Genomic DNA, 25,502 nt, shown 5'->3' on the forward strand with positions numbered 1-25,502 from the left:
ACTAGGAAGGCGCGAAGGCTGCTGATTGGCTAGCTCAGCGTTCATTTCAAACAGTTCTACGATCTCATTGGTCGTTGGTGGATTTTAACTGAGTTGGGATTGGCTATGAGGGAGTCACGACTACTTTGTTTACTGGTGTCAAATTACTGACAGACAAAATGGTAGGTTAGAGGAACAGACACCACATTAAAAAAAAAAAAAAAAACACTATTTTTACATGAATTACAAGTTATGCTTCATAATTTACACTTTCCATCATAACACAGGGGCTATGATAGAAAATAATTCATATTTAAATGGACATTATTGTGTAATAAGAAAATAGTCAAATATAAAACAACCTCAGTATGTTATTAAAATACTAACATTACATTTGATATTTTGTAGCATTATTATCAATATATCATCTTTTTACTTTTTTAAATTTTATTTAATAGTGTAGCCTATTATAAATAATTTCTTACATATTAATTTAAAGTATTTATACAACATAGGCCGCACAACACCTAGTGAAATTTAATGGAAATAAACAGAATTAGCCCAATGAAGTCTGTTTACATCCCTTTTTACATTTTATGCTCAAGGCAAAAGTGTTCTTTTTCAGTGTGTTAATATAAATTGACACAAAGAAGGGAGGAAATTGATATGTTTCTGAAGTGAAGCTGTCATCATAACTGTACTGAACTACCATTCTGTATTAATCAAGCTCATTAAATCCTTTGGTGGGGTCAGTTAGCCTGCACTCGTGTTGCACAGTGTTATGATCTGATGTATATTTGATCGAGCCCGCAAATGAAAATTCAAAACAAATATTAAAAAGACACATGAAAAATTTTGCATAATTCTGAATAATGCTATGAAGAGGAAAACATGCATTAAAAAGTGATCACAAGGTCATCTTAACTACAATTGGAGAGTGGAGCCTATACATCCAATATGTTCCCCACTAAAAACTACAAAAATGTAGATAAGTCTCACTGTATACTGAATATTTTCTCATTAATCTCTACCCTTAAAACCTTACTTTATTATATATCCATTTAATTTGTTATTAAGGAGCATCTCTGAGGGAAATTGCACCCTGAGCTGAGAGTAATTGCATCAAACAACCTTAGCTAAGTGAACCACACTTAAAGTTTGCACAGATGAGAATCAGTAAGCCATCTCCTATTTACATAAACGTATGTGCAAAGGAGACCTGACTGTTGTGATACATTTTTCACACCTGCCGTTCGAACCAAAATGTCATGAACTGATTTTTGAAAATTCAAATTCTCCAATCCAATTACAGCATCAATGTTTTCTCAGCTTCCTCCTCTGTCTCTCTGCAGCGCAGGGTGTTTTCCTGTCTTAGTGCAGCTTTCGCCACAGCACGGCCCCTTTCTGACTAGAAGTCAAACAAAACCTCAAATGAACTGCAGATGCACTGCCAGACCTCTTTCGCTCCACCCACAAGAAGTTCTGCTGCAAAGACACATTTTTACAACCAATAAAGTGCGGGAAGTTTTCTTTAACATTACACAGACTCGAACCGGTTTCTTCTGAAGTAGCTATAAGGATGTGTGTGTAGTGTCACCCAGAAACTTTTATTCAGGTTAAGACTATGTTGTGTCAAAAGTATCAGCTTTTTGGTTTTTAGAACTTTTGATGCAATCAAACAGAAAGAAATACACACAATTTAATATTTTATTGGCAATATACCATATTCACAAACCAAATTAAGAACTTTTATTCTCATTATTCATTAATTCAACAAAATATTGATGCAATCCCTTCTTCAAATAATAAGAATTTAAATTATTTTAAAAATACATTTATTTAAATACGTCACCCTGGCTGATGTATTTAAAGAAAGTACCTGCACGGAAACAGTCTCTACATCCTTTCTAGTGTATTTCACATTTCCCTTCTCTTTTCTCGCTGCTAATCTCTCTACTGTCTATATGTACATAGCTGAGTAAAAGGAGAACTGCATTGGATGGACAGCTGAGCAAAAACCGGAATCTTCTACAAGTCGCCCACTCAAAACCAGGGGTTCCTTTAAAAATAGGGTGTAACAAGTTGCAAAGCCTTCATTTTACACAATTAGAAAAGATTAAACGTTGTAAAAATGTGACATATCTGACTCTGGAGGGTTTGTAAAAAAAAAAAAGAAATGTAAATCCAAAGACTTGGCAGCAGTCAGCTCACTAACAGTCGCATTAGAAGGGAAGATGACAGAAACGGTACACGCATCAAGCAGGCTCAAAAAAATACGTTTCATGGCTTCGATTTCAGTTAGTCTTCCTCTTCCTGTTCTCCTCAGCTGAGGGTAAGCGTGGGGCACTGTGGAGCAGTCGGGCATGTTGTCACAGTTAATGGGCTGTGAAACAGAGGCTGACCTGGTGTAACAACAGATGTGGGCACACCAGGGAGGGAATTAGGTCTGCAGGGATCTCAGAGAGTCATTATTCACTTTAGATGAGACTATTTAACTTTTGAAAAAAAGAGATAACATAATTTTACAAATGAAAAGTTGAATTCATCAGAAAAAAACATATGACTCATTTCAGTACAGTCAGAGGGCTTGGTGAAACAGTCTGATTAGCTTATGATGGCTAATGTTAGCTGGCTTTCAATGGATATTGCTGTGTAGCTGATATAACTGAGTCAATTCAATGACTTTCAGTGGCTATAATTAATATTTTTGTATTAATAATGAATCACATGACTACTTGCAGGTGAAAGGGTGACACTTGACACACTTCCCCTCAGCTCTATGAAGCTTTATAGTTTCTTTCAGTTCTTTGTTTTGATTTCACAGCCCTTCTTTATGGTTCTTTATGGTTATGGCTAGTCTTTATGGTTTTGGAAAAAGCTCTGATAAACTAACTGTACACTATCTACCCAAAATCAAATTGCAGACAAAGTTCATGTCTTTAGCTAACTTGGCCTGCAATGGTTGGTTGCTAAGTTAGCGACAGGTGAATGATGTGAATGCTAATGTTGCTAATGTGTCTGTTTGCCGTTTGGTGCTGAGTAGGTAGGGTACAATGGGTTTTCAGAGCTTTTTCTCTGAAAAAAGCTGCCTGCTGCGGCCAAAAGCGACACTATGAGAGTTCTGAGAGTGAACCAGAACAGCCGGACAGCTAAACAATGAGCTGAATTTCGCTATAAAGCTCCATAAAGCCGAGAAGAGCTGCAGAGCCACTGATAATTCTCTGTAGGTTCATCACTACAAGCCTTGTCACTGTCATTTGATACATTGCTATTAAAAAATACAAAATTAAAGAAAAAATATCAATTAAAGCCACTTTAAGGATATAAAATTGGTCACTGCATGTCTATTACAGAGATATTTCCAGGATGTGGTTAGCCTAGCTTAGCACAAAGACTGGAAGTAGTGGGAAACTAAGCTAAGTGTTGCTTTGTCTGTAAGACTGTTGTTGTTAGCTAGCTAACTACTTATAAATACATCCCAGTGTGTTGTTTTTAGGGTACAACATGCATAAAAACAGGTTAAATGGAGGGACGTTGTAGATCTGTACTGTCAGATCTGTGAGGGGAAGGGAGATTTTAAAGCTTTTTTGAATATGTAGAAGGGTACGTCCAAGCTAAAACTATGTATTGATTTATTCTTAATGATCTTCTGGTTAGGCTACATTTGACATGGCATAGATAAACATTTTAAGAGTTTTATGATGAAAGTAAAATAAAATGTGAACACACCTAACCTCACCAGTAATGAAAGTAAAATTCCATGTCCCATCATCCTGTAATTGTTCTGCAAAAGTTATATAGTCTCACTTAAAAATAGAATTGATGCCTAAATAAAAATTATGTGAGGTGTTGCTATGATCTAAAGTAATTCAGTCAATACTTGTACACACATTCAAGACTCAAATCAGAAAACTGTACATGTTGGAGCCTTTAATATAATTGGCTTTATTTCTACCTAAAATTGGCAGGTTTCAGTCAGAAAAAAATCCTTTTCTTACAAACCAAACAATTCACCTGGAATATTAAAATGGTCCATAAAGTTGGTATTATATTTTTCATCAGTATCATTATTGAAGTCATCAAGTCTTGATTAAATGCTGGCCCTTCATGATCCTACTTAATTCTGTTTTTCAATCATTTTAATTATTGACTATACATTCCTGTGTGTGTATATTACTGTGTTTTATATTCATAATCAAAAGTCTGAAAAATGGATAATACAGTATGATAATGACAATAACAGATGATGTGTGAGACTTCAAGCTTTTTCAATGCTCAAAACAGTGAACATCATTTCAAAAGAAACAACTTCTGGTCTTGTATTGCAATTTTTATTTAATTTGCTCAAACAAAACAATATGTTAGCATGTAAGAAAAGACTAATTAACATGAGACAGTATGGTACAATGCAGATGATAAAAGAATAAGTCTGGAAACCCATCCTCGAAACTTGCTGCGCCTTTCAACAAATTCTGCTAATATTCCTGCAAACTCGCTATTCCTTCAGTTCCCTCATCTGAAAACCGGACAAAGATAAATGCTTCCACCAGCGACCTGACAACAACATGGGGCAGACCTCACTGCAGAGGACAGAACAGTTTTTATCTGACATTTCCAAGCGTGTAAAGAAAGCTAAGCTGCTGAACACAAACAGTCTTCTGCGACATTTAAATGGCATGAGGGAACACATAACACCGCAGCCAGACTCATCTGGACTTCCAAACAGGGCTAGGTTTAGAAAAATCATCTCAGAGCGAAGATCATCTTTGAACCCTTGTAGGCCTCATGTCTCAAAGGTTTGATTGTACTTCTGAGCTGTAAGAAAAGCAACCTCACAACTGTATGGAAAGAAATTATGTTTAAAAAAAAAAAAAAAAAAAGACGATCTTGGTGCAAAGGTGTTTTCTTGGTGGGGAACAGTACCAAAGTCACTGAACTCTCCCTTCAAAACATGATGGGAAAAAAAAAACAACTGCATGTGATCATAATGACAGTCCCTTGATATTATTACTAGTCATTTCTAAATCTTTGACATATTAAATGCAACTTCGGAACAAGGCACAAACCACATAGCTTTCACAAAGAGATAAACGTTTCTTGATCATAACATTTCACCTGCCATCACGTCCAAAGACTGAATATATAGACAGACATCTTTCTGTTTTTAGATCTCTTGACAAAAATGATACAAAAATAAGAAAGGCGACTTTGTTGAGAGAGATTATGTTTAGCAGGAGACTGCCGAGTTGAATCCTTTGGTGAGATAGCCACACTGTTGGCGACAGAGGCTCTGAGCAACTGTTGTCAGAGTATGTTGGATTGCTCTGTGGGTTGTTTTTTTTTTTTTTTTGTCATAAAGTGCAATCAATGCTGTGTAAACACTCAGTACAGGGAGCCTCTTGGCTGGATGTTTCCATTTAAAAAGGTGGATGAGAAGATGAGACAACTTTATCAACACAGACCTGAAATCTGACCTTGATGCCAAAACCTCCTGTCCACACTCAAACCAAAGGGTTATGGCATCTTGTACAACATTTTTCTCATCACAGTATTTTTATAACAAATGTGACCCAATCCCAAACAAATGATGAAAACATAATTTTCTCAAATCTGTTATTTCTCATCTTTTGTAGCAAAGCTGCAACATCCAAGCCCTTGGACATGAGATCCAACAGCCACCTATTAACAAACCTTTTGCTAGGATTCCAAGGTTTACAAGCAATGTATGACCAAAACTCCTTAGCCAGTTCTCCTCATCATAATTTAAAGGGGCACTCCACAGATTTTACCAATACGATCACTTTACTAGTCATGCTGAGCACTACTCAGCCTGTGAAAACAACTTCTCTGGTTGAAAATAACTCTGATGATGTCATAGTGATGTCATCAGGGTTATTTTATCTTGACTTTAGCTTGGAGACTACACATTTTTTTTAACAGAGAGCCTGCGTTACAAGCCTACATGGAGTTTTTCAGATGTAAGTCTTTATCAGACATGGGGGAATCTAATGAATCTTGTTGCATTATGGGAATTGTAGGACTGAGCTTTTTTAAAGCTTGACTCAGTCTAGGGACTAAAAGTCAGGATATCTTGGCGTTGGCTGCTTCAATTTTGAACATTCTTGTTTTAATCTGTCTTTTGTGAGTCCCCCAACACTATGAAAGTGTGATATAAAATTGCTGGAGTGTCCCTTTAAATTGCAAATACCTTCTTTTGCACTTGTGTTCTCTTATGAGGAAGCCAGAACAGTGACATCAAGGGTGGATATGTATGTTCAGTTCAATGCTTGTTAAAATCAATTGAATGTAAAATTTATACTGTGGATGCTAAAGAACAAAGCATCATTTTGAAAGGTCAAAAGGTTGTTTTTTAGGGCCATTAGTTTGTTCTACAAACCCCACTGTGGGTGGCTGTTAGAAGTCATGAAGTTTTATTGTATTAGTGGAGCTATCCTTCAGGACCTCATTTAGACAACAGGAGTACAGAACTGTATTGTGGACCTTTATCTGCTACCTTGACCTGCCATCAACAGCTACAGTATTTGGACATCAGTCTCAGCTCCCAACATATTCCTCTCAAGTTGATTGTACTTCGAGCTTTTAGAGAAACAAACTCAGCACTTAAATGAAAAATATTGAAAGAAAGGTGTTTTTAGAATAAAGTGACAGTTCTCTTGTGTAGGTCAAACCTCTGGGAAAATACAGTTTCTCATTTGAAGGATTTGACAGTGGCAGGAGGAAAAGGCAAAGAAAAAAAAACATGACACACACATGTCATCAGTAAGCACTGGTGAAAGAGTAAATGGCACATTCATGTCCTAATGGACACCATCTCTTACACACTTGGGTTATCCTGTGCACCTTTCAAAAGTTTTAGTTTTATAAATGTGCTAAAATAAAAAATAAGAACAGTTCAGCTCCAATGCAGCTAAAGATACAGTATCCTTGGATTTTATAGAAAAAAAAATCAAAAATAAAAAAAGAGTGTGGTGATTTAGAAATAGTGTTATTCCATGAAATCATGTCTTACAGTGTTGCTCTGATGTTCTTTCATGTCAGCCTTCAGTTTCACTGAAAATCTGCAAACAAGAGGTTGTGTTTTGTCACACAGTAACATTGTCCAAAGGGGGCTCAGGAGGGCCAAAAAGGACAGACAGACATTGAAAAATGTTTGGTGGGGTCGGGACTGGGGCATGGGGCCTTAAAATAGATGCTACACTTATTGCTTGTAATAAAACTTGTGACAGTTAATGCAATTTCGTGGCAAACTTGTGACCCTCACCGTATAAAGAAAACAACCGTTCATGCACCAAACGGAGTACCTAAACATGACAAACATGACAGAGACCGAGAGAGAAAGGAGGGAGAGAGTCAAATCAAAACATACAGGAAGGAAGAGTCAGTTCTATCTACATGTCTGGCCATGGTCAACTAGCATGACGGGTATTAGCGAATCAGCACTTTTTGTTGACAGGTAAAGTCTGCTAGAGAACTACGATGACTGCCGTCTGACAGGCAGCTACCCTTCATGTCTCGTCCACCTGCCACTCAACACTGATGAAGAAATAAATGAGGGTAAAACGTCTCAACAGAGCGATCACTTCAGGAGGTAAACATCAGTTCTGATTATGAGTCCACAGACGAAGAGACAGACGAGAGAGCATCCTGTTTAAAGACTGGATTATTGAGCTACTTGATATGGCCATAGATCTACGCTGAAACAGACATGGTTGATAGATACTTTTGTTTTTTTTCTGAATAACTTTTTCTCTCTTTTGTACATATTCAGGTTAAAATAGTATTTGAGGAAGACGAGCTTTACAGTGTCCTGCAGTGGTGGACTTCGCCAGAGACTGTCAGTCCCCCATACGTACTCACACACACCCAAACACACACGCACGCACGCACGCTACCCCTATGGCATTATGGGAAAAAAGTTTTTATTTTCAATCCCCACCTTCTTCCTGTCTCCAAACTCTCTTATTAAAACGTGCCTTTTGATAGTAAATCACAAGAACATGCTCAGAGTTCTGATTCTCTGTTCACTTATGCGCCAATAGTTAATACAGTATCACTGAAGAGTTCGATATTGGGGGTTTTTGTGTGTGTTTGTTCTTGTTGTTATAGGAAATCATCTTTGCATAAAGACATTTGCTTCTCTTTCAGACCGGGAACTGTCCTCCAGGATGCGATGCCCTCAGCGGGAGGGGTGGGGGAGGCTGGGGGGGGAGTCACAGCTATCAGAGTTACAAGCCTCCCACCATCACCCGCTCCTTTGTTGTTCAATAATGTCCCCTCTCAGTATTAATGTGATTATTATCATCATCGCCGTTATGTTGTTTTTTTGTTTTCCGCTGCTGTATTGTCATGTCTTAAAATGACCGAAGTTGTCTGTTGGCTCACGTGGGTGTAGATGTTGTGAACAGGGAGTATGGATCCTCTACGCCGTGCTGGACTTGCCCAGCTCCTCCCTGATCGCTGAGGACGCAGAGGGAAAGACAGAGAAAGAGAAACGTGTTATGAACACTTATTCACAAGATAAGCTCAACTTAATTGATCCCACGTATGGAAGGTTCAGAGCAGTGAAAGAACATGAACACATCCATAAATAAATAACTAAAAATTAGAATATTACTTTATATATGGCCATCTACAGTAAACAAGCAAGAAAAGAACTATAAATAAAATATAATATAAAATACACTGACATAAATAGTAAGTATAAAGTGTATTGAATCAGAATCAGATATGGGGGGAGGGGAGGCATATTGACAGCCTGCTCTGCCAGTATAAACTGCTCCACTTGGTTTGCAGTCAGTCATGAGTCGGGAGTCAATGGCACGTTTCTTGAACAAACTTTTATCTTGTTGTCTTTTTAACGACCAAGCTAGCTAGCTTAAAAGCTATCATTACAGGCTATTGTGGCTTGCGAGTTAGAGCATGTTAGCTTGCCGGCCACGGAAGCTCACCATTTGGTTGTGCTAATAGTCACCGAGCTTCCAGCATCACCTATTTTCCAAGGACACACAGGTGAAATTTGTTGTGTCACTCATAAACCATCTGCTATTACTTTTTTGTAATTTTGGGTGAATGTGTCAATGAGAGGAAGCAGCTCATAAAAACAGTTCACACATCTATATTCATTCAAGAGCTACGCAAGCACCAACTTCCCTCCAAAAAAGGATGGACCAACATAGGAACCTGCTCCCCAGTACAACACAGTCTGTGTGGGGCTCCAGACTGACTACAGACAATAAATGAAAACACTCAGGTTTTGCACATTTTTGTACAGAAGCACCTCGCACAGCTGAACATCCTGCCTACTGCAGGAACTACATTAGTGCTGCAGCAGGTTTCACTCTAACTACACTGATGCATGTGAATTGCTATTAGAGCTGTGAGTCATCACAAAACTGTACATATGACGTCAAGACACTGATTAGTGTATGTTTCTGAGACGAGTTTCTGCTATTAGTGTTATTTCACTTCCTTCATGGAAATAAAGAAATAGAGCGCAGGTTTGGGTGTGAATTACCATCAATGAGCTCTTCTTTTAGCTTCGACAGCTCCTTCCTCATCTCATCCAGAATGTCCTAAAAAGACAAAACCAAAACAAAGTCACTTTTCCAAACAAATGTGATACATGTCATTCAACCTCAGAGAAGAGACAAACCAGGCTGTTGCAACCTGGAAGCTTTCATTTCCACCCACAGTTTCATTTGGCGTTTTTGAGATGCTAAGCAGAGACATGTGTTGCACAGGGAGATTCTGCCTTCTTTACAAAGTAGCTAATCCATGTGAGATTAAGCTTTAAGACTTGCTTAATGACAGCCTGATGTAACCAAAGTGACAGAGTATGTGTGTAAATGAGCATACACAGTTCAATACTGTCAGCTACAGTCTTTTGATTTCCAAACACACTGAGTGAGACACTGACGGTGAGTGTGGTGGTGAGTTTGTACTGTAGGGTGTCATCTGACTCCCAGTGCTGCTGCTGTGCTGAACAGTTGTGGTGACAGATAGGCAGGACTCTGGGAGTCTAGTCTGTACTTATCTACCAGGCTCACTCACTGAGGTCAGAGGGAGGAGCTGCCTTACAGTAGGACTTGGTCACTGCCCACACCCACACTGTTCTACTACTAACAGGGCTGCATAATTAGTAATGAAAAATAAAATCGACCAATGAAAATTCCTGACTTCATTGTAAGCTAGGCCTTGTGCAGGACTCTATGTCACCATGATCACAATGAAATGTAAAACATGACCATTTCATATGTGCATCATTATTGAAATCAAATACTATCTCAGACTAGCATTACATTGAGACTTCATATTGTTTAGAAATGTATCCCCCACGTACTATGTGTCTCATGCAGCAAAATAGCAAAAACTAAACAAAGGCTGTTTCAGCTGAGTAGCACGCTGCTGAATCAGCACCCAAAATTGTTGAAGACTAAGACTCAGTCATTTTGGAAATGTCCACCACTCCAACCTTACTGGCTAGAGATAGTGACTGAAATGAAGTCAGTACAGTATATTTAGGTAATGTACCACCCAAACCTAAAGCTCATGACAAATATCTTATCAACTTGTGTCTCAAATGGATGGTTAAAGAACATCCAACTAAAGTGCAGCGGACATTGATTGTTAAACAAATGTATAAACTTGACTTTTTCTTTGAGAATCTGCATTGATATATTGATATATTAAGTACTGGACAAAATGGTTATTGTGAATATAGATATAGTACAATAAAGATGAAGAGTAACTTGTCTGTATTTCTTAAATGTATTTGTTGTGTTTAATAAACATGTAAAGTCATTTTCCAGATCTGTTCTGTTATTGTATTCCATGTATTTATTTTGCAGTCTCTACTGTATACTTAACTAAAAATAAAAAAGGTAAAATAAAGGTTGAAAAAAAAGAAAATGCAAAGTAGAAAAAAAAAAAAATGGTGAAAACATGAGACGTCCATTGTTTCTGACCCAAAAGAGGAAAAAAAAGCACTGAAAAAACACCACAAGTTATTCACGAGTCATTTCATAACAAGGATATCTTCAGATTAGCTCTGTGTTTGGGAAAACTCTGGAAGTTATTTGTACTTTACAAAATATGGACACTGTAGATTTTCACAGGATTAAGAACACGGACGACTTGTGCAATTATTATAAATCATATGAAAAACTCAGGCAGTAATAGTCCTCCGCAAATAGGTCCTTAAAGATTTAAAGAGCTTTAGAGGTTTATAAAAGAAATTAAGTACTTTATAGTCATTAAGTACTAAAAATACATTTAATGGAATTAAAATATGACTGACACTAAAAGATTCAATTAGAGACTACATTAACCATTTTTTATAACAATAACCTCCAACTGGGAAGCCAACCAATTCCATTCCCTCAATGGAGCAGTAAAGAGGTTCACACTCTGTGACATTTATGTTCCTGTGGGCCTCCGAGCATTTCAAGACATCCAGAAACATTTCAATCTACTTGGCACATCTTTCCTTTTCTATCCCCAACTCGGCGCAGTGCTGCGCACATCCATTTCATACGGCTCTGACCAGCCCCTGCGGACTGGTCTCAACAGTATATTCCATCTTGCATAAGGCCTCCTGTAAGCCCCTATCTAATGACAGACTGTGGAAGGCAGACCTCTCCTCAAATAGCTCCAACCCAAATTGGAAACTAATCTGGCAGAACATCCAACTATCTTCCAGGAACCCCAACCATCAAGTTACAGATTTTAATATCATAAACAGAACCTCCCTGCACATTGCAGAAAATGAAAACTTTACCGTCACTAAACTGCACCCTATGCACTCAAAAAACATTGGGCACATTTTTGGATATGGTGTGGGAGTGCCCAGTGGTTGCAGAGTTTTGGAAGAGGGTTTCAGAAATACCTCAAGCATATTGTCCAAAACAACTCCTTACTTGCCAGAAATCCTGTTACTTAATGACAGCTCCTACTTGGAACTCTGTGTTAAGCAGAGACGTCTCTGGCTAGCTCACCTTACAGCTGCCAAGCGACTAATAACTTGTAGATGGAAAGCTCCTCATTCTGTCAACATACAAAGATGGCGTCTTGACTTCATAGACATAACGAGCATGGAACTCTGGGCTGCCAACATGCACCAGGCGAAAATTGAAAATATTTCACGATCACTATATTAAAATCCTAGTAGTAGACCGCACTGACTGACAGAATGTACATGTCGGGAATGATCTCGATGCACTGGTTTGCAAATATTAATCTGGTTGGTTGACTTTTGTGCCTCAAAGAAAATTTGATATCACTGACGAAAAAGATCTGTTATATACTGACAATGACAGGTACAATTATGACAGTATAATATCCCACCTATCAAAACAACAATGACAAGAAAAAAAAAACATTTTCAAAGCCCTGAATATATCTTGAAATCTGCGAGCCGTTGTTCCAAGTGTTCACCTACCTGTTTCAATCTGTCATAGTCAATAGCTTCTGTTGGCACACCGTTGGCACTTAAGGATGCAGTAGGTGTTGGAGTGGATTTCGGTCTGTGAGGACAGATGAGTGAGAGAGTTAAACTCGGTGTAAAAAAAAGAATCAGGAATGAGGTGGAGAAAAACAGGAAGATCGAAGAGCAACACAGGTTACATTATTTTCATGTATGTGAAATCAATGCACGCTATGGATTTAGTAAGATCACTCAAAACCACATAGGATGGATTCATACTAGCACCACAAAACAGCATGAATTTCTACTAATATTATGATACAACATTAGACTGTACTTTCACTAGACCCTGACTGATGGAACACAACTAAACTAGTATAATTGGATGAATACAGCAAACTGTAGATCTAAAATTCACTAAAAATGTCACCATTGAGAGAGCATCTTGTTATACCAGCCACAAACTTGATATTTTTCCAGCCATGATCATCATCCCATCCAGGAAGGCTCTTTCCCAGATGTATTAGTTAGTTGCTGTGGTATCTTTGTTGTGGATTGTATCTTATTTCAATGTTGTTTTGGACAAAAGTGCCAAATAAATACAATCTGATGGCGCAAACCTGTTAAATTTACTAATTTGTTCAGTTATTCTAGGATTCTTTGGTATTCTGTGCACATATAAAAGATGTTGCCAAAAATTGCAGGTGCGAATGACATCCTGGTTAAAGCATGCACACGTATCTGGGGAAGTGCACGCACCTAGACATGCATGTAAACACACAGGAAAGCAAACACACACACACACAGAGGTCTTAATAAAGAAAACATTATTGTCAGGAGGTGAGATCACTCTAGGTCTGTTGATGATTCATCGCACCTTCTCTCACATAACAAAAGAGGATCCTGAACTACAGTTACTGTCCATCTGCAGTTTATTTCAAGTGTTATAATTCTATAGGATGAATCTTGTTGGGTGCAACCTTCTTGTAGCGCAGCGTGTCTGAAGAAAAGCGATAAGAGAGGAGGAAAGAGCACGTAGATCCAGCTACTATACACTGAGAGGGCTCTTTATTCAATGTGAGACGCATCAGAGGAAAAAAATTTCACAGAGAAGCCAATCACTTTCAAGAGAGGAAGTGTGACAGGAAGGAGAAGTGAAAGAAAAGGAAATGAGTTTGGCGGAAGGTCATTGAGTAGTTGTGGGTCGGAAAATACTTTACCGGCATACGGAAATTATGCTCGTGACCCTTAGGTTTTATTTTTCAGGGTGTTTCCGGTGTAAAAGGTAATGTGCACAATAGTGCAGAACAGTGAAAGTCTGATTGCATGTATATATTTGTAACTGCAAACATATAAAAGTCTACTAATGTAATATTCAGATGTTGAGTTGTATTTTAGGATTTAATCAAGATCCTTAGGAGTCAACAAAAAGTGTTAATTACTGTGAAAACATATGTTCACATGTGGTCTGATGAGCCCAAATATTTAAGCCACTTTTAATAAGCTGGAATCAAAAAACGCCCATCTGGTCTCCCCGCTTGTGAGTACACACACATACACACACAGGCCTTATCAGTGAGAGCCTGCTGGATCTGTTCTGGCTTTACAATGATAATACCGTGCCAAGTGTACGCTGCACTGGGCGGACACTCATTTTTGTGTCTGCGAGGATGTGTGTGTGTGTGTGTGTGTGTTTCTGTGTATGATAGGGTGGGTGTATGTGACGCACATATGGATTTCCCTGTTTAGAAAAAAAAAAGAAAAAAACTGTTTGGAGGGCAGCGAGCAGAGCAGCATGCAGAAACAGTGACTAGCTTTACATTAGAAATCCATCACACAGACAATGACTGGTTTAGAAAACACCGCATGACGTATTGCGCCACATGGCACGTATCAAACAACAGATGAACAGAGCTGGTCTCTGCATTTTGGGAATGAACACAGAGACAAAACAGGATTCATTCCAAACTTCCAATTCTTCCAAGCATTCAAAAGTAACCCCTCTCTGAAAAAAAACCACTTCCATCACAGCAAACTTTGCTTAAAAGAAACAGGAGATTGTTTTAAAGGAAAGGATTTCTCAAACTCTCCGGGGTCGTCTCTCTCTACCTGTTGGAGGAATCTGCTCCCATGGGATTTCTCCACGGAGACTCTCGTCTGTGTGAGCAGCAGAGACACTGACTTTACAAATTACAGCTTAGTATCTATCTATCTATCTATCTATCTATCTATCTATCTATGTCTGCTGCCTAATAAGATGAGCTTTAGGTTTGCTGACAGGTGAAAACTCCTGTTGAAAAGGCTATCATTAGCTAATCTTCCTACTTCCACAGGGCCAGAACCTTCATACTAAAGTATCTTTTCCAGACCTTACAGAGGAATTCCACCAATTTTACACATCAAAGTGTGTTTCCAGGTGTCGGGGAGTACTACAGCATGTATAAAAGTAGTATAAAGCCGTTTGTGTTTCCAGAGGGAGCTGTGTGAAATCTAATAAATTGTCTCACTTGAGGATAGGTTGGGTCGGAAGACTACAAGTTTGAAAAGTACAAAAATTCTGGTGGTGTGGAGTTAGAAAGAAGTGAGGTTACCAGACCTCTGTAGCCCGCTCCTCATCCCTGCTGGAGGCTAGCAGCTCCAGGCTACGTTAGCTGCTACTAACATGAAACAACAGAATCTCCGGCTGAACTGCCAGTGGTCAAGTTGCAATGTGGGTAATGTAGGTGCCAGGTTTTGGCAAGGGAGAAGAATACAGGGAATAAAAAAAATCTCTTTAAACTGTCCATCATGAGTCTGACATTGCTATAGGAGTGCAATGCTAAATCAGTGGAGTACTTGGTTAAAAATCAACCTAACTGATAGAAAAGTAGTGTTTGAAAGGCAAAAACTTTGCCTTAGCAGCAACAACACATGTTGCTGAGCTACAGTAATGGTGCATTATTGTCCAGATGAAGCAGTGAAGTTGCTGACACCACAATTTAAAATGTACATAATACACATATGGTGGTGATGCACTGACCCAACTACCGGTAAAGTTGTCGACAACATCCAAAAAGAACAGTAACCATGTCACTAAATTTGACAGCATCTATGTTTCTCCTCTCTTCTCCTGCTCATTCTCACACAGACGCCTCAGCAGCTGTAGTTCCCACAAAGTCACTGAGTGTGTTGAGTGTCTGTACATCAAACGTGCACATGAAGGCGACATAAGCTTTAGTGATGTTAGCTAGCGCTGAACGGCCCCAGCAGTGCATCATGCTAAAGCTAGCTGATGCTAATGCTTAAGTATGTTCCTGTAGTCGTTTTCACTAAGAAATGTACATTTAGTAGCATCACTGCTAGCATTCATGAATGATGTTGTAGGCAGAAAAATACTTTTTACTTTTGAATCAATTTATAAGATAAAATGTACTTTCAATGTAACAATACACCACAAATGACACAGTGAGATAAAGTAGAGAGACTCTACTTTTTCAACAGAGAAGATACCGTACCTTCCGATAACTGGAGATTTGCTACCGTTCATGGTGTTTGTTCTTTCCCATGGCTTCCTGGGCATGTCTGGAGAAAAAATATAAAAGAAATATAAAAAACAAGTTTCCTCCCATGTGATATGCAGTTCAGCTGTTGAATAAAGTAAATTCTCTTGTTATCCTGTAATCATCATAGGAAAAATTAAAAAGCTGACATCCAATAACAGTAACATTAAGCAGATTTGTAACTGGATCGATGCTAACTTGGATCCTCGTCGTCTGTGTTGGGAAGATGCATATTAATTCTTGTTGCTGCTGATGTTTTTTTGCCTCAGTCTTCAGACTTTGACTGCTGCTCAGAGGTCTGACACTCACCTGGTGTGCTACAGGCTGACACTTTAGGGGTCGTGTTTATCTCGCCCTCCTCCTGTTGACAGACAAACAGGGTTCAAAGGTCAAACATGAGTCAGACTCGGAGGGTCACAAATGTGACTTGTGGTGATAATCAGAGAGTTTCTACACAGAATCAGTGGATATCTTTTAGACAAAAACAGACAGATGTCATTGTCTGTTTCGCAGTTTTGAATTCTGTATTAATATAAACTGAAACCCCTTAGATGAACAAATAAAGGGACGAATGATGCACTGATAACATTTCTCATCATTTCTTTTCAGTGAGTTTTAAGTTAGAAATGTAAAAATGCTACTAATGTCACACACATTGGTGATTTGTGATGTCCTATAACTCAGAAAATATGCAAAATATGCAACGTGAAAAGTGAAAACTCCTAAATTTAATTGTTGTAAAGTAATGATCAGTGAAACTCAATACTTCCTACATATGTTTCACATTATAAGGTAAGGAATGTGTGCAGAAGCGTTGAGTTTCATTGACATTGGCTCAACAGCTATTAAACATTTACAGAAGACTGGAATTTATTAGTGAATGAAAACAGTATGTCTGTTACAAAAAAAGAAACTCAGCATAGTGAATATGACTGATGGTGTTGTAGAAACTTACATTATACTGAATTTATCAAGACAGCAAGTCAACAAGGAGGAAGTGTTGAGTTTGGATTAACAGCAAATTTAAAAAAAACATCTTACTAAAATACGATAAACATACTTTTAAAACAAGTGAAAGTACAAATCATCAGTTCTCTATCTAAGAACTTATGATAAATGAATATAGTGAGTACAGACTGGAATGTAGTGCAGGACATCCGTACAAGGCATGCAGAGTATCACACAGATAAAGCACTGAGTGATGGACGAGTCATTTCAGAGAGGAATGTACTGAATGTGGTGCATCATGTATGTGCATTATCACACAGAGGAGCTATTGTGTGATTGAGCAGTGGGGGAAAGGACTGATATTTTGGACCTGAATCAAACAAGATGTAGATATGGGAGATGTGAAGGAAGACAGAGCGGCTCTAATGACACTTACTGATCTCTGGTCGGGTTCAGGTGATGAGCCCTTCTCTGCAATTCTTCTCCTGTGAGGAACAGGTACAGTGAGGACATTGTCTATGTTTCTCAATGTCAAGAATCACTGACCACAGCTCAAAAGAGTTTCACAATCTGTGAAAAGCTTTAATCCAGAGCTCCCTTATTTTCATAGTTAAGGTGATTTGACAGCAACAAAATACAGCTCTTGAATCCATCAGAAACAGTATGTGAATCCATCTAGCTTGAGCTATACTAAAGCTAACTATAATATGTGATGTGACTCTACCTCCTAGCCAATAGAGCACTCATCTCCTCCATAAGCCCTCCTCCGCCGGGCAGAGGGCCGTTGCCTCTGGTCTCCGATTTGGCCCCTGCAGCCCCCGACAAGGCTGCTGCCAGAGCTGCCCCTGCATCATCACTCTGGAGGAACAAAAGCAACATCTCCAGTCAAACACAAACCAATGCGACCAGTACTTTATTCTGTGAGGGAAGCTTTTTTTAGGAAAACAATTCAATTGTTGAAAGTTTATTACTGTTGCTCTTTTATATCAGTAAAGTCATTTGTCAAAATCACTGAAACTCAAGCAGAACATGGATCTGTTTGGAATAAAAAAACAGCGACATGAGCAAAATATTTTCAAAACCGGTTAATTCCACTTTTCTTCACAACTTTTTTTATGAAACATGATGTCAGCTGATTCCCTCGTGTTTCTTACATCTTGCTGTAATCATGATATTAACAGTATAAGTAATACAACATGTTTTTTTGTGAAATGTGTAGTTGATTTCTGTGTTTTATCATTATGAACAACAGCAGACATACAGTTTTTCTCAGGGAGGATTTACATATAAACCTCCTCTGCATCTGAGATGAGATGTGACAGATGGCGACTGTGTGTGTGTGTGTGTGTGTGTGTGTGTGTGTGTGTGTGATCATGCGTGAACATGTCGTATGTGCGTGAATGTTTCAGTGACAGTGATTCTGTGTGATATATTAACATACTGTGTAAGTGGTGTGTGTACATCAACAGTGTTTGGACACAAAGGTTGACAGATAAGTATAATTGTGCTACGCAGCCACACTGGAAATAACTTACTAATACTTTTATATACTACCATCTTGTATAATTCAGATTTGGATATGAAGAGATGGCTCAGTGTGGGAATGGCCTGTCAAGCTTTCCATTGATCAAGTAACCAATCAGGCGCTCACCCTTGGCACTTTGCGCAGCTTGGCTCCGGCGAGGGCGGCGGCCAGGCCTGAGATCGGGCGGTCCTCTGCGGGAGAGAACAGGCCGACGGGAAGGGGAGGCGCTGGGGGAGGGGGTGGGGCTCCGGGAGGAGGAGGAGGGCCGGGTGGAGGAGGGGGGGTCCCGCCTGGAGTCAGTGTAGGAGGCAGGGGTGGAGGCGGAGGCGGGGGAGGGTGGCCGGCCGGGGTGGTGGGGGTGACGGCCGGGGTGGCGGCCAAGGAGGTCACAGTGGAGCCGGGTGGCAGGGGTGGAGGTGGGGGAGGGGTGGGGGTGGTCAACCCCGTTGTCTGCATCACGTCTGTTGAAGAGGGGGGGGGTGAGGGTGGGGGATGGGCAAAGACACAGGGAAGGAGAATAAAGATCAAACTGTCATTTTTCAAGAATCCATCATTGATGAAAACCTGTTGACTTCAGGCTCAGTTTGTATCATTTCATCATCTATAGATCTAACAGGCTCTACATGTTGGGGGACGTGTCTCTAGACTGGATTAGGATTATTCCATGACTGTGAAATTAGCTCACTAATTTCTCATGTATACACAGAATTCACATCAGTGGAGACTGATGACTATTGGAAAATAACGTTTTGGGGTTTTTTTTCCTCCCTATCCCAGGTTTGACAAACCTGCTACAACTTAAATAGCCTTCAGCAATGTTTTAGCCTGAGTAAGTCTTCTCGGGCCTATCAGCAGGCAACAACATCATTGAATCATTGAATCTGTAGAGCAATAACAGTGGATGTAATTTTTCATATGGGGCAAAACATGGAATACATATATTAGGTATGACAGCATGCCACAGCAAATCATGGAAAACTGTATTTTCTCCACATGCAGTGTTAGTGAGTAGTAGTGACGGGTTCATGGTTAGAAGTAGGGCTGGGCAAAATGAGCTGAGTCAGACATCTAAATTGCTGTTCATTGTTTATTATAATAAAGAAACACATACTGATTCAACTGAAAAACAATAAATATCAGTTTATTCATTGCCCAACCCTATGAGGAAGGTATACATGTAAATAAAGAGAGCCCAGACAAAGCAGTTGACATACAGCATTATATCGACAAGACGCACATATTGGTGCAATGACACACAAACATTCATAATAACACATAATGAGCTTTTGGTTAACACAGGAACTTGGGCAACAGTCGTATTTAGGTCAATACCATCTGCCTAAATATGACTTTATTCACAGACTGCCAAAAAGATGATCATATTTCTGATCTGGTCACTGTGAACTAGTTCTCTCCTCTACAGGAAGATATGATGATAAGATGGATAATAATTGTGTTGCTCATGTTCTCATCGCAGACCTAATGCCACGATCAATAATCTATGATGGAATGTGAACATACTGAGCTGTGATCAATATGACAGCAAGCAGTCCGGCAGTCCCTTCCAGTCAATCAGTTTGATGATCTCTGAGGTCAAAGGTCATTAGGACACCTCCTGCGGCTAATAAGAGAATTGCCAAAGGATAAAGGTCACTGGGGCGTATTTTCACTGAAATGCAAAGCTACTCTACTGTTTTAATTTAAGGCAAAATGACAACAGTGAAAGACGGAGCCAGGGACAACTGAGCTTACTTTTTTAATCACTTTTTCATTTTTATCATCATAAATCTAGACAAATGCATATTTTAAGTGAAATATTTGTTCTTGCATCCAAATTTCCTGACAAAAAAAAGCACCAACAGGTGAGAAAGGATGGATGCATATCATATTGTAATTTTACTGGTTGACTATGACTGTTGTTTTAAAACAACTAACAGGGAAGTGGATCGAATTGTGTTTGGATGGGGAGCTGTCGTGCCACTCTTACCTTTAAAATACCAAACGGCAAGACGGATGCACACTGAAACATTATTTTGGTAAATTATTCAATCAAGATAGGAATGAGAATTTGATTGAATCTAGGAGACAGCTGATGACTCAAACAGAGCGTCTCCTGAGTGACCGGATGCGGGAGGGGGGATAACAGTAAGTTTGACGGACTGCGCACTGACTAGAGGACACACAGTGAAGAATCAAATTGTGGGGGAAAAAAAAAACGTTGAAGTTTGGTTGAGCAATGTATTGACAAAAGAAAAACAACCAAGAAATGAAAGAGGCAGTGGTTCTCCACAGACTTAAGTCAGAGATCTGTATCCACGTACAGTAAGAACAGATTTCTATTTTAGCCAAGAGACAGACATGCCATGCTCAAAGACCAGACATAATTCATATCCAATGAACAGTCAGCCAGCCAGACCTTTAAGCAGCAAGCACATGGACGTACAGTACATGGAGTTTATGAGAAGACTGACAAAGAAGTTAGACAGGCCTGAGCTACAGTGACTACTACACCAGGAGATCCCACAATAGTCACCATAACAGCTGTTTTAAAGCCATAAACTGCGGCCAGGATTGGTGATGAGACTAAATCTGGAGTCAGGTTACAGCAGCCAGGACCGACGCTTTCCTCTACAGAAAGGTAAAACTCCTCTGAGGTCAGACTGTATTATGGGACTCATTTTGTGGTGCGGCCAGTTCAGTAGCAAAGTAACATATCCAACACTGTTGAACAGCCCCCCACGCCCCCCGATTAGTGTGTGAGTGGAAAAGCAGTGAAAGACAGAGGGGAGAGAGGCAGTGAGAAAGAGAGAAGAGTCCGGACTTGGAGGCCTTACCCTGGGGCTGGGGCTGAGAAGAGAAGCCCCCTTGAAGTGGGTAGGGCTCTGGGCCTGCGGCTGTGTCCGGCTCCCCCGGCCCCGACAGGCCCAGGCCCACAGGGAGGGAGAGGTGCTCAGCAGAGGCGGCGGCGGCTGCAGCAGCAGGGGGCGCTGTGGAGGGAGAGGGCACACCAGGAGCATGGGATGAGGAGGGGGGAGACGAGACGGAGGAGGAGGAGGAGGACGGAGGGGGAGCCACGGGGGAGGGGAGCGGGGGCGGGGTGGGCGGGGGAGGCGGGGTGGGGCAGGCGATGCCGATAGGGGTGTGGCTGTGTGAGATGGTGACCGGGGAAGGTGCGGGGAACATGGGTGGGCCGTTGGGGGACGGTGACGGTGGCTTCTGGGTGAGAGGGGAAGGTGCTGCGATGGGGATGAGCGGTCGCGGGCCTGTAGCCTTTCCTGGGGGACTGCTTATCATGACGGGGGGTGAGGGCGGCAAGGGCGTGAAGTTGGACGCGGACCACACCACGGACTTGGGTGGAGGCGGAGGGGCTGGGTTGGGTGCGGGGACAGGAGCAGGAGGCGGGGCTTGAGGAAAGGCCTGCTGTCGCCTGGGTACCGTGGCGTAGTGAGGGAGGACTGGGTGGAAGGCAGAACCGAGCGAGGTGGCGAATCGGGACGCCGAGTGCCTTAGAGGCGGGGTCGGGGGTGTGGTGGAGGAGGGCGATGGTGTCCCGGGAGCCGGGTAGTTGGGCGTGGATGGAGATGCGGGTGTGGAGGACGTCCTGCCGTACTCCTGTGGCGTGGGAGTGTACAGGGTGCTTTCGAAGGCTAACCGCACACCAACAGACAAACCAAAAGGTGAAGGACAAGACAGGACAGAAGGGAAGGAAGGAAGGAAAGAAGGCAGGAAGGAAGCAGCCGTCGTGCACACGGGAGAGAGAGACAGCAGGTCAGGAGAGAGAGAAGGAAGGAGGGAGGGAGGAAAAAAGAGAAGGGGGCAGATGAAGCAGGAAAAACCAGCACAGAGCTAAACCACAGTTTTATTCCAAGGGTGTGTGTGTTTTTGGTGGGTTGAGGTGATGCTACTATGTTAGTGGACAGGTGTTAGCGCTGTGGACAGAGCCAGAGACACAAAACTTTCACAGTCTTGCTCACTGAAAGAAGAGGGGAATGGACTGAGGAGGAAAATTCAGAGGAGCAAGAGTTAACCACACAGCACACACGCCCATTTTAACATCCAATGAGATGCACCTCATCCCCAACGTCAACGTCTGTTTAATGAGTAAAGGGCCATAACACCACAGAATGTCTAAACTGAACTAAACTCATCCAAAAACCCGACATGCATCAGTTATTGATTCACTTATCAAAATAAAATGAGCGCTTTAAACAGTTGAAGCTGTGTAAAGTATAACACAACCAACAAATCACCCTCGATGATGAAAACAAGCTCTTCATGTAAATCAAAGGTGGTGTGTTTCTGCTGCAAGGCTTCCAGTCTCTCAACACTCCAGTAGAACTCCTGGTATGTAGCAGGACTGACAGCCAGCACTTCAAGCTCATTTAACTACTTGCAGCTGATTTTTGACTTTTTGTTGGCCTTATTTTTACATTAATTGTCTATTTCGACAATGACGTTTATTGACGATACTGAGGATTCAATGCTAAAAGCTACTTCTAGTTTATTACAGCAGGGAGAAGAATTAAATTGAAGGTACAAGGTCTTACTTGTACAGATTTCAAAAAAGCTGCTCACTTACAAAATGCCACTAGCTGTATATTGAAAAAGATAGGAAAAACAAAAAGTCCAGGACCAACAAGTTTAGTCAAAGAATACATGCGTTTTCATTTGATAATCAACTTTTTAAAACCCCCCTTTACTATATTTCATAATCCTGGGAGCTGTGAAGACACACAAAGGCAGCAGCATGTTTCCTGCTGGCTATAGTTCCTCTTTGCTATCTCATGTAATGTTTTTAGTAACGTCAACCTTCTACAACAAGACCTATTAAAATAAAGTATGGATGCCATCTGTTGTCCTCTGTGTTTTTTCATACGAACTGGGTGTCCTCATCTTTTACTGTAACCTGCCAGTACAATGGCTCCAGTGTTAGAGCTGGTTACCAGTGTCAGGTTCTCATGCTGCCAGAGCCAGCTCTCTAAGGGATGAATAATTAAAGCTCTGTTTGGTTATGTTGATAGCAGCGTTGTTAGTTTGAATCTATTATAAACTCTTTTTGTTATGTGGCATTCTTGTGCCATTAAGCTACAGATCTTTAGAGTATTCAACAGTTCCTTGTTATTCTTTGTGATGAGGGTAACAGAAGACAACCTTGGGGTTATTTTGTCTTAAATCCTTGATCTGCTTTTTAATGTGTGTGTCATGGCTGAGTCTAACTCTCTAAGTAATTACCTTGATTGTGTTTGTTTAAGTGCTACTGAAGCGCTTAGCGTAGCCTGGATGGTGTTGTATTGGCCTGCCATATGTTTTCTGTGTGTTAAGTTGTTAATCCTCTCTTAACCTTCTGCTCCACTTCTCCTTGCGAGTGATGTAATGCTACACAATTTTTTTCAGACCTTATTCTCACACTGGATTTAATTTTTTTGTTCGGGGTTCAGTTTGACACTGTATGCTTTTTGGAGATAGAATATGTACATAACATTCCTTACAGACGTTGTATGGCTGCTTGTCTTTTTTCATTCCAATTAAAATAGTAAATTAGCCTCCGTGATCCAGACTATTGAGAAATGAATAGATTTTACTTGAAAGACTTTTTCAACAGCTAGAAAAGTGCCATTTCATTGATTTTCCCCTCTTGCAAGGGGAACCTAACATACATAAATCATACATTTACTCACAGACATGGGTCAAACGCACGCACACACACACATACACACATATAGCAGGAACACTACTGGAATGAACACCTAACCAACAGTCACGAGACAGTGAAACCGATGGATTGGTAAGACTGTCTGGCTCTTTTCCAGCTTCCTCTCCTCTGTGCGACTTCTTTTTTGCTTCTCCCAGCTGACATCTCATGCTGCATTTACCATTTATCCTCTTTAACTGGAATCAACGCTCATCCAGACTTCCACTCCACTACACACACAATCTCTCTCTTACCATCTGATTCATTAACCCTGACTTTCCCTTCACGCTTTGCTCTTTCCTCTGTCTTTCCTTTTCTCCTGCCAACTATTTCACTTTCATTTCCATCAGCTTCGCTCCTCCCTTTCCTCTCGTCCTCCGCATCTTCCACTCAACTTTGACCTTTTCCATCCTTCTCCGTACTTCTTCTTCATCATTCCACCACCCCCTCTTCTTTCATTCTCTCTTTCTCCTCATCCGTCTGTAGCTCTGGGCCGGTCATGTGACCGAGAGGCCCCAGCTTTGTTCTGCCATTCCACAATAATCAACACACGACCAGAACACACCGATTACACGGAGAGCTGGACACGTGCACACAAGAATATTAAGCGTACATGCACACACATGAGAAGACAATAAAGCCATAATGCAGCCAAGCTCCTATGTGCTAAACCGACTGGATTCTGGGACGACTTTAACATTTATATATATGAAAAAACAGCTAAAAAAAGCCAAACAGAAAGAGCCAGGTGGTCGAGTAGATCCACCTAAAAAACTTTCAAATTTAAAAATTTTAATTTTAAAAAAGTGACACCCGTGTGTGCCTGAAAACACTCTGTGCAGCAAAGGTGAAAAGTAACATAAATTCTCACAATTATGGGCCAAAAAACTAACACACACATACACACACACACACACACAGCTGCTGTGTGAAGCAGATGTTTGAAATGTTTGAAAAAGATTGAAAAATCCTTGAAAAGTGTCACTTTCCCATTTTCACTGAGCGGGAAAAATATGCTCAAGTTCCTTCTTTTCTCTCAATAACAAAGACAGTGAAAAATTTTGAGAATGTTAAACTACGACTGTGTTTCTAAAGGAAGATGCTAAAAATGCTAATTAGCATTCTCAGACAACAAAATGAAAAATAGAACAAAACAAGGAGTCGGTTCAGAAAAATGGAAAGTAGTGAAGACATGTTGAAAAAACACATTTGTCTGTTGATTTCTTGATTTGACGAATAAACAGCGAACGAGCAGCTTTCACAATTACTAAGACACTCAAGATCACCAGATGTTAGTAGCAAACACTTTTTCAGAGTAATGTGTTCAGTTGATTTATTGGTTTCCTCGTGCAGAACTTGTGAATGGCAAACACTGCA

The 25,502-nt window shown here is 40.4% G+C and overlaps 1 protein-coding gene across 7 annotated transcripts in view; it reads right to left on the reverse strand.

Moving 5' to 3' along the window:
• Positions 1 to 4,294: 4,294 nt before the first annotated feature.
• The window catches only part of enah (ENAH actin regulator), a 130,487-nt gene continuing 109,279 nt past the window's right edge, over positions 4,295 to 25,502 (reverse strand). For 3 of the 7 annotated variants that reach the window (XM_067573169.1, XM_067573168.1, XM_067573167.1), the window contains exons 6-14: positions 21,268 to 22,080; positions 18,560 to 18,894; positions 17,633 to 17,766; positions 17,345 to 17,393; positions 16,270 to 16,321; positions 15,916 to 15,982; positions 12,437 to 12,521; positions 9,515 to 9,572; positions 4,295 to 8,457 (exon numbers count right to left, since the gene is read on the reverse strand). In XM_067573169.1, the coding sequence (XP_067429270.1) occupies positions 8,420 to 8,457; positions 9,515 to 9,572; positions 12,437 to 12,521; positions 15,916 to 15,982; positions 16,270 to 16,321; positions 17,345 to 17,393; positions 17,633 to 17,766; positions 18,560 to 18,894; positions 21,268 to 22,080 (1,631 nt within the window). In that variant the 3' untranslated portion in view covers positions 4,295 to 8,419. The remainder of the gene's footprint in view (positions 8,458 to 9,514; positions 9,573 to 12,436; positions 12,522 to 15,915; positions 15,983 to 16,269; positions 16,322 to 17,344; positions 17,394 to 17,632; positions 17,767 to 18,559; positions 18,895 to 21,267; positions 22,081 to 25,502) is intronic. The other 4 variants (XM_067573173.1, XM_067573170.1, XM_067573174.1 and 1 more) reach the window with 2 other exon arrangements.

This window comes from Thunnus thynnus, chromosome 18, assembly GCF_963924715.1.
Source record: "Thunnus thynnus chromosome 18, fThuThy2.1, whole genome shotgun sequence".
NCBI lineage: Eukaryota > Metazoa > Chordata > Actinopteri > Scombriformes > Scombridae > Thunnus > Thunnus thynnus.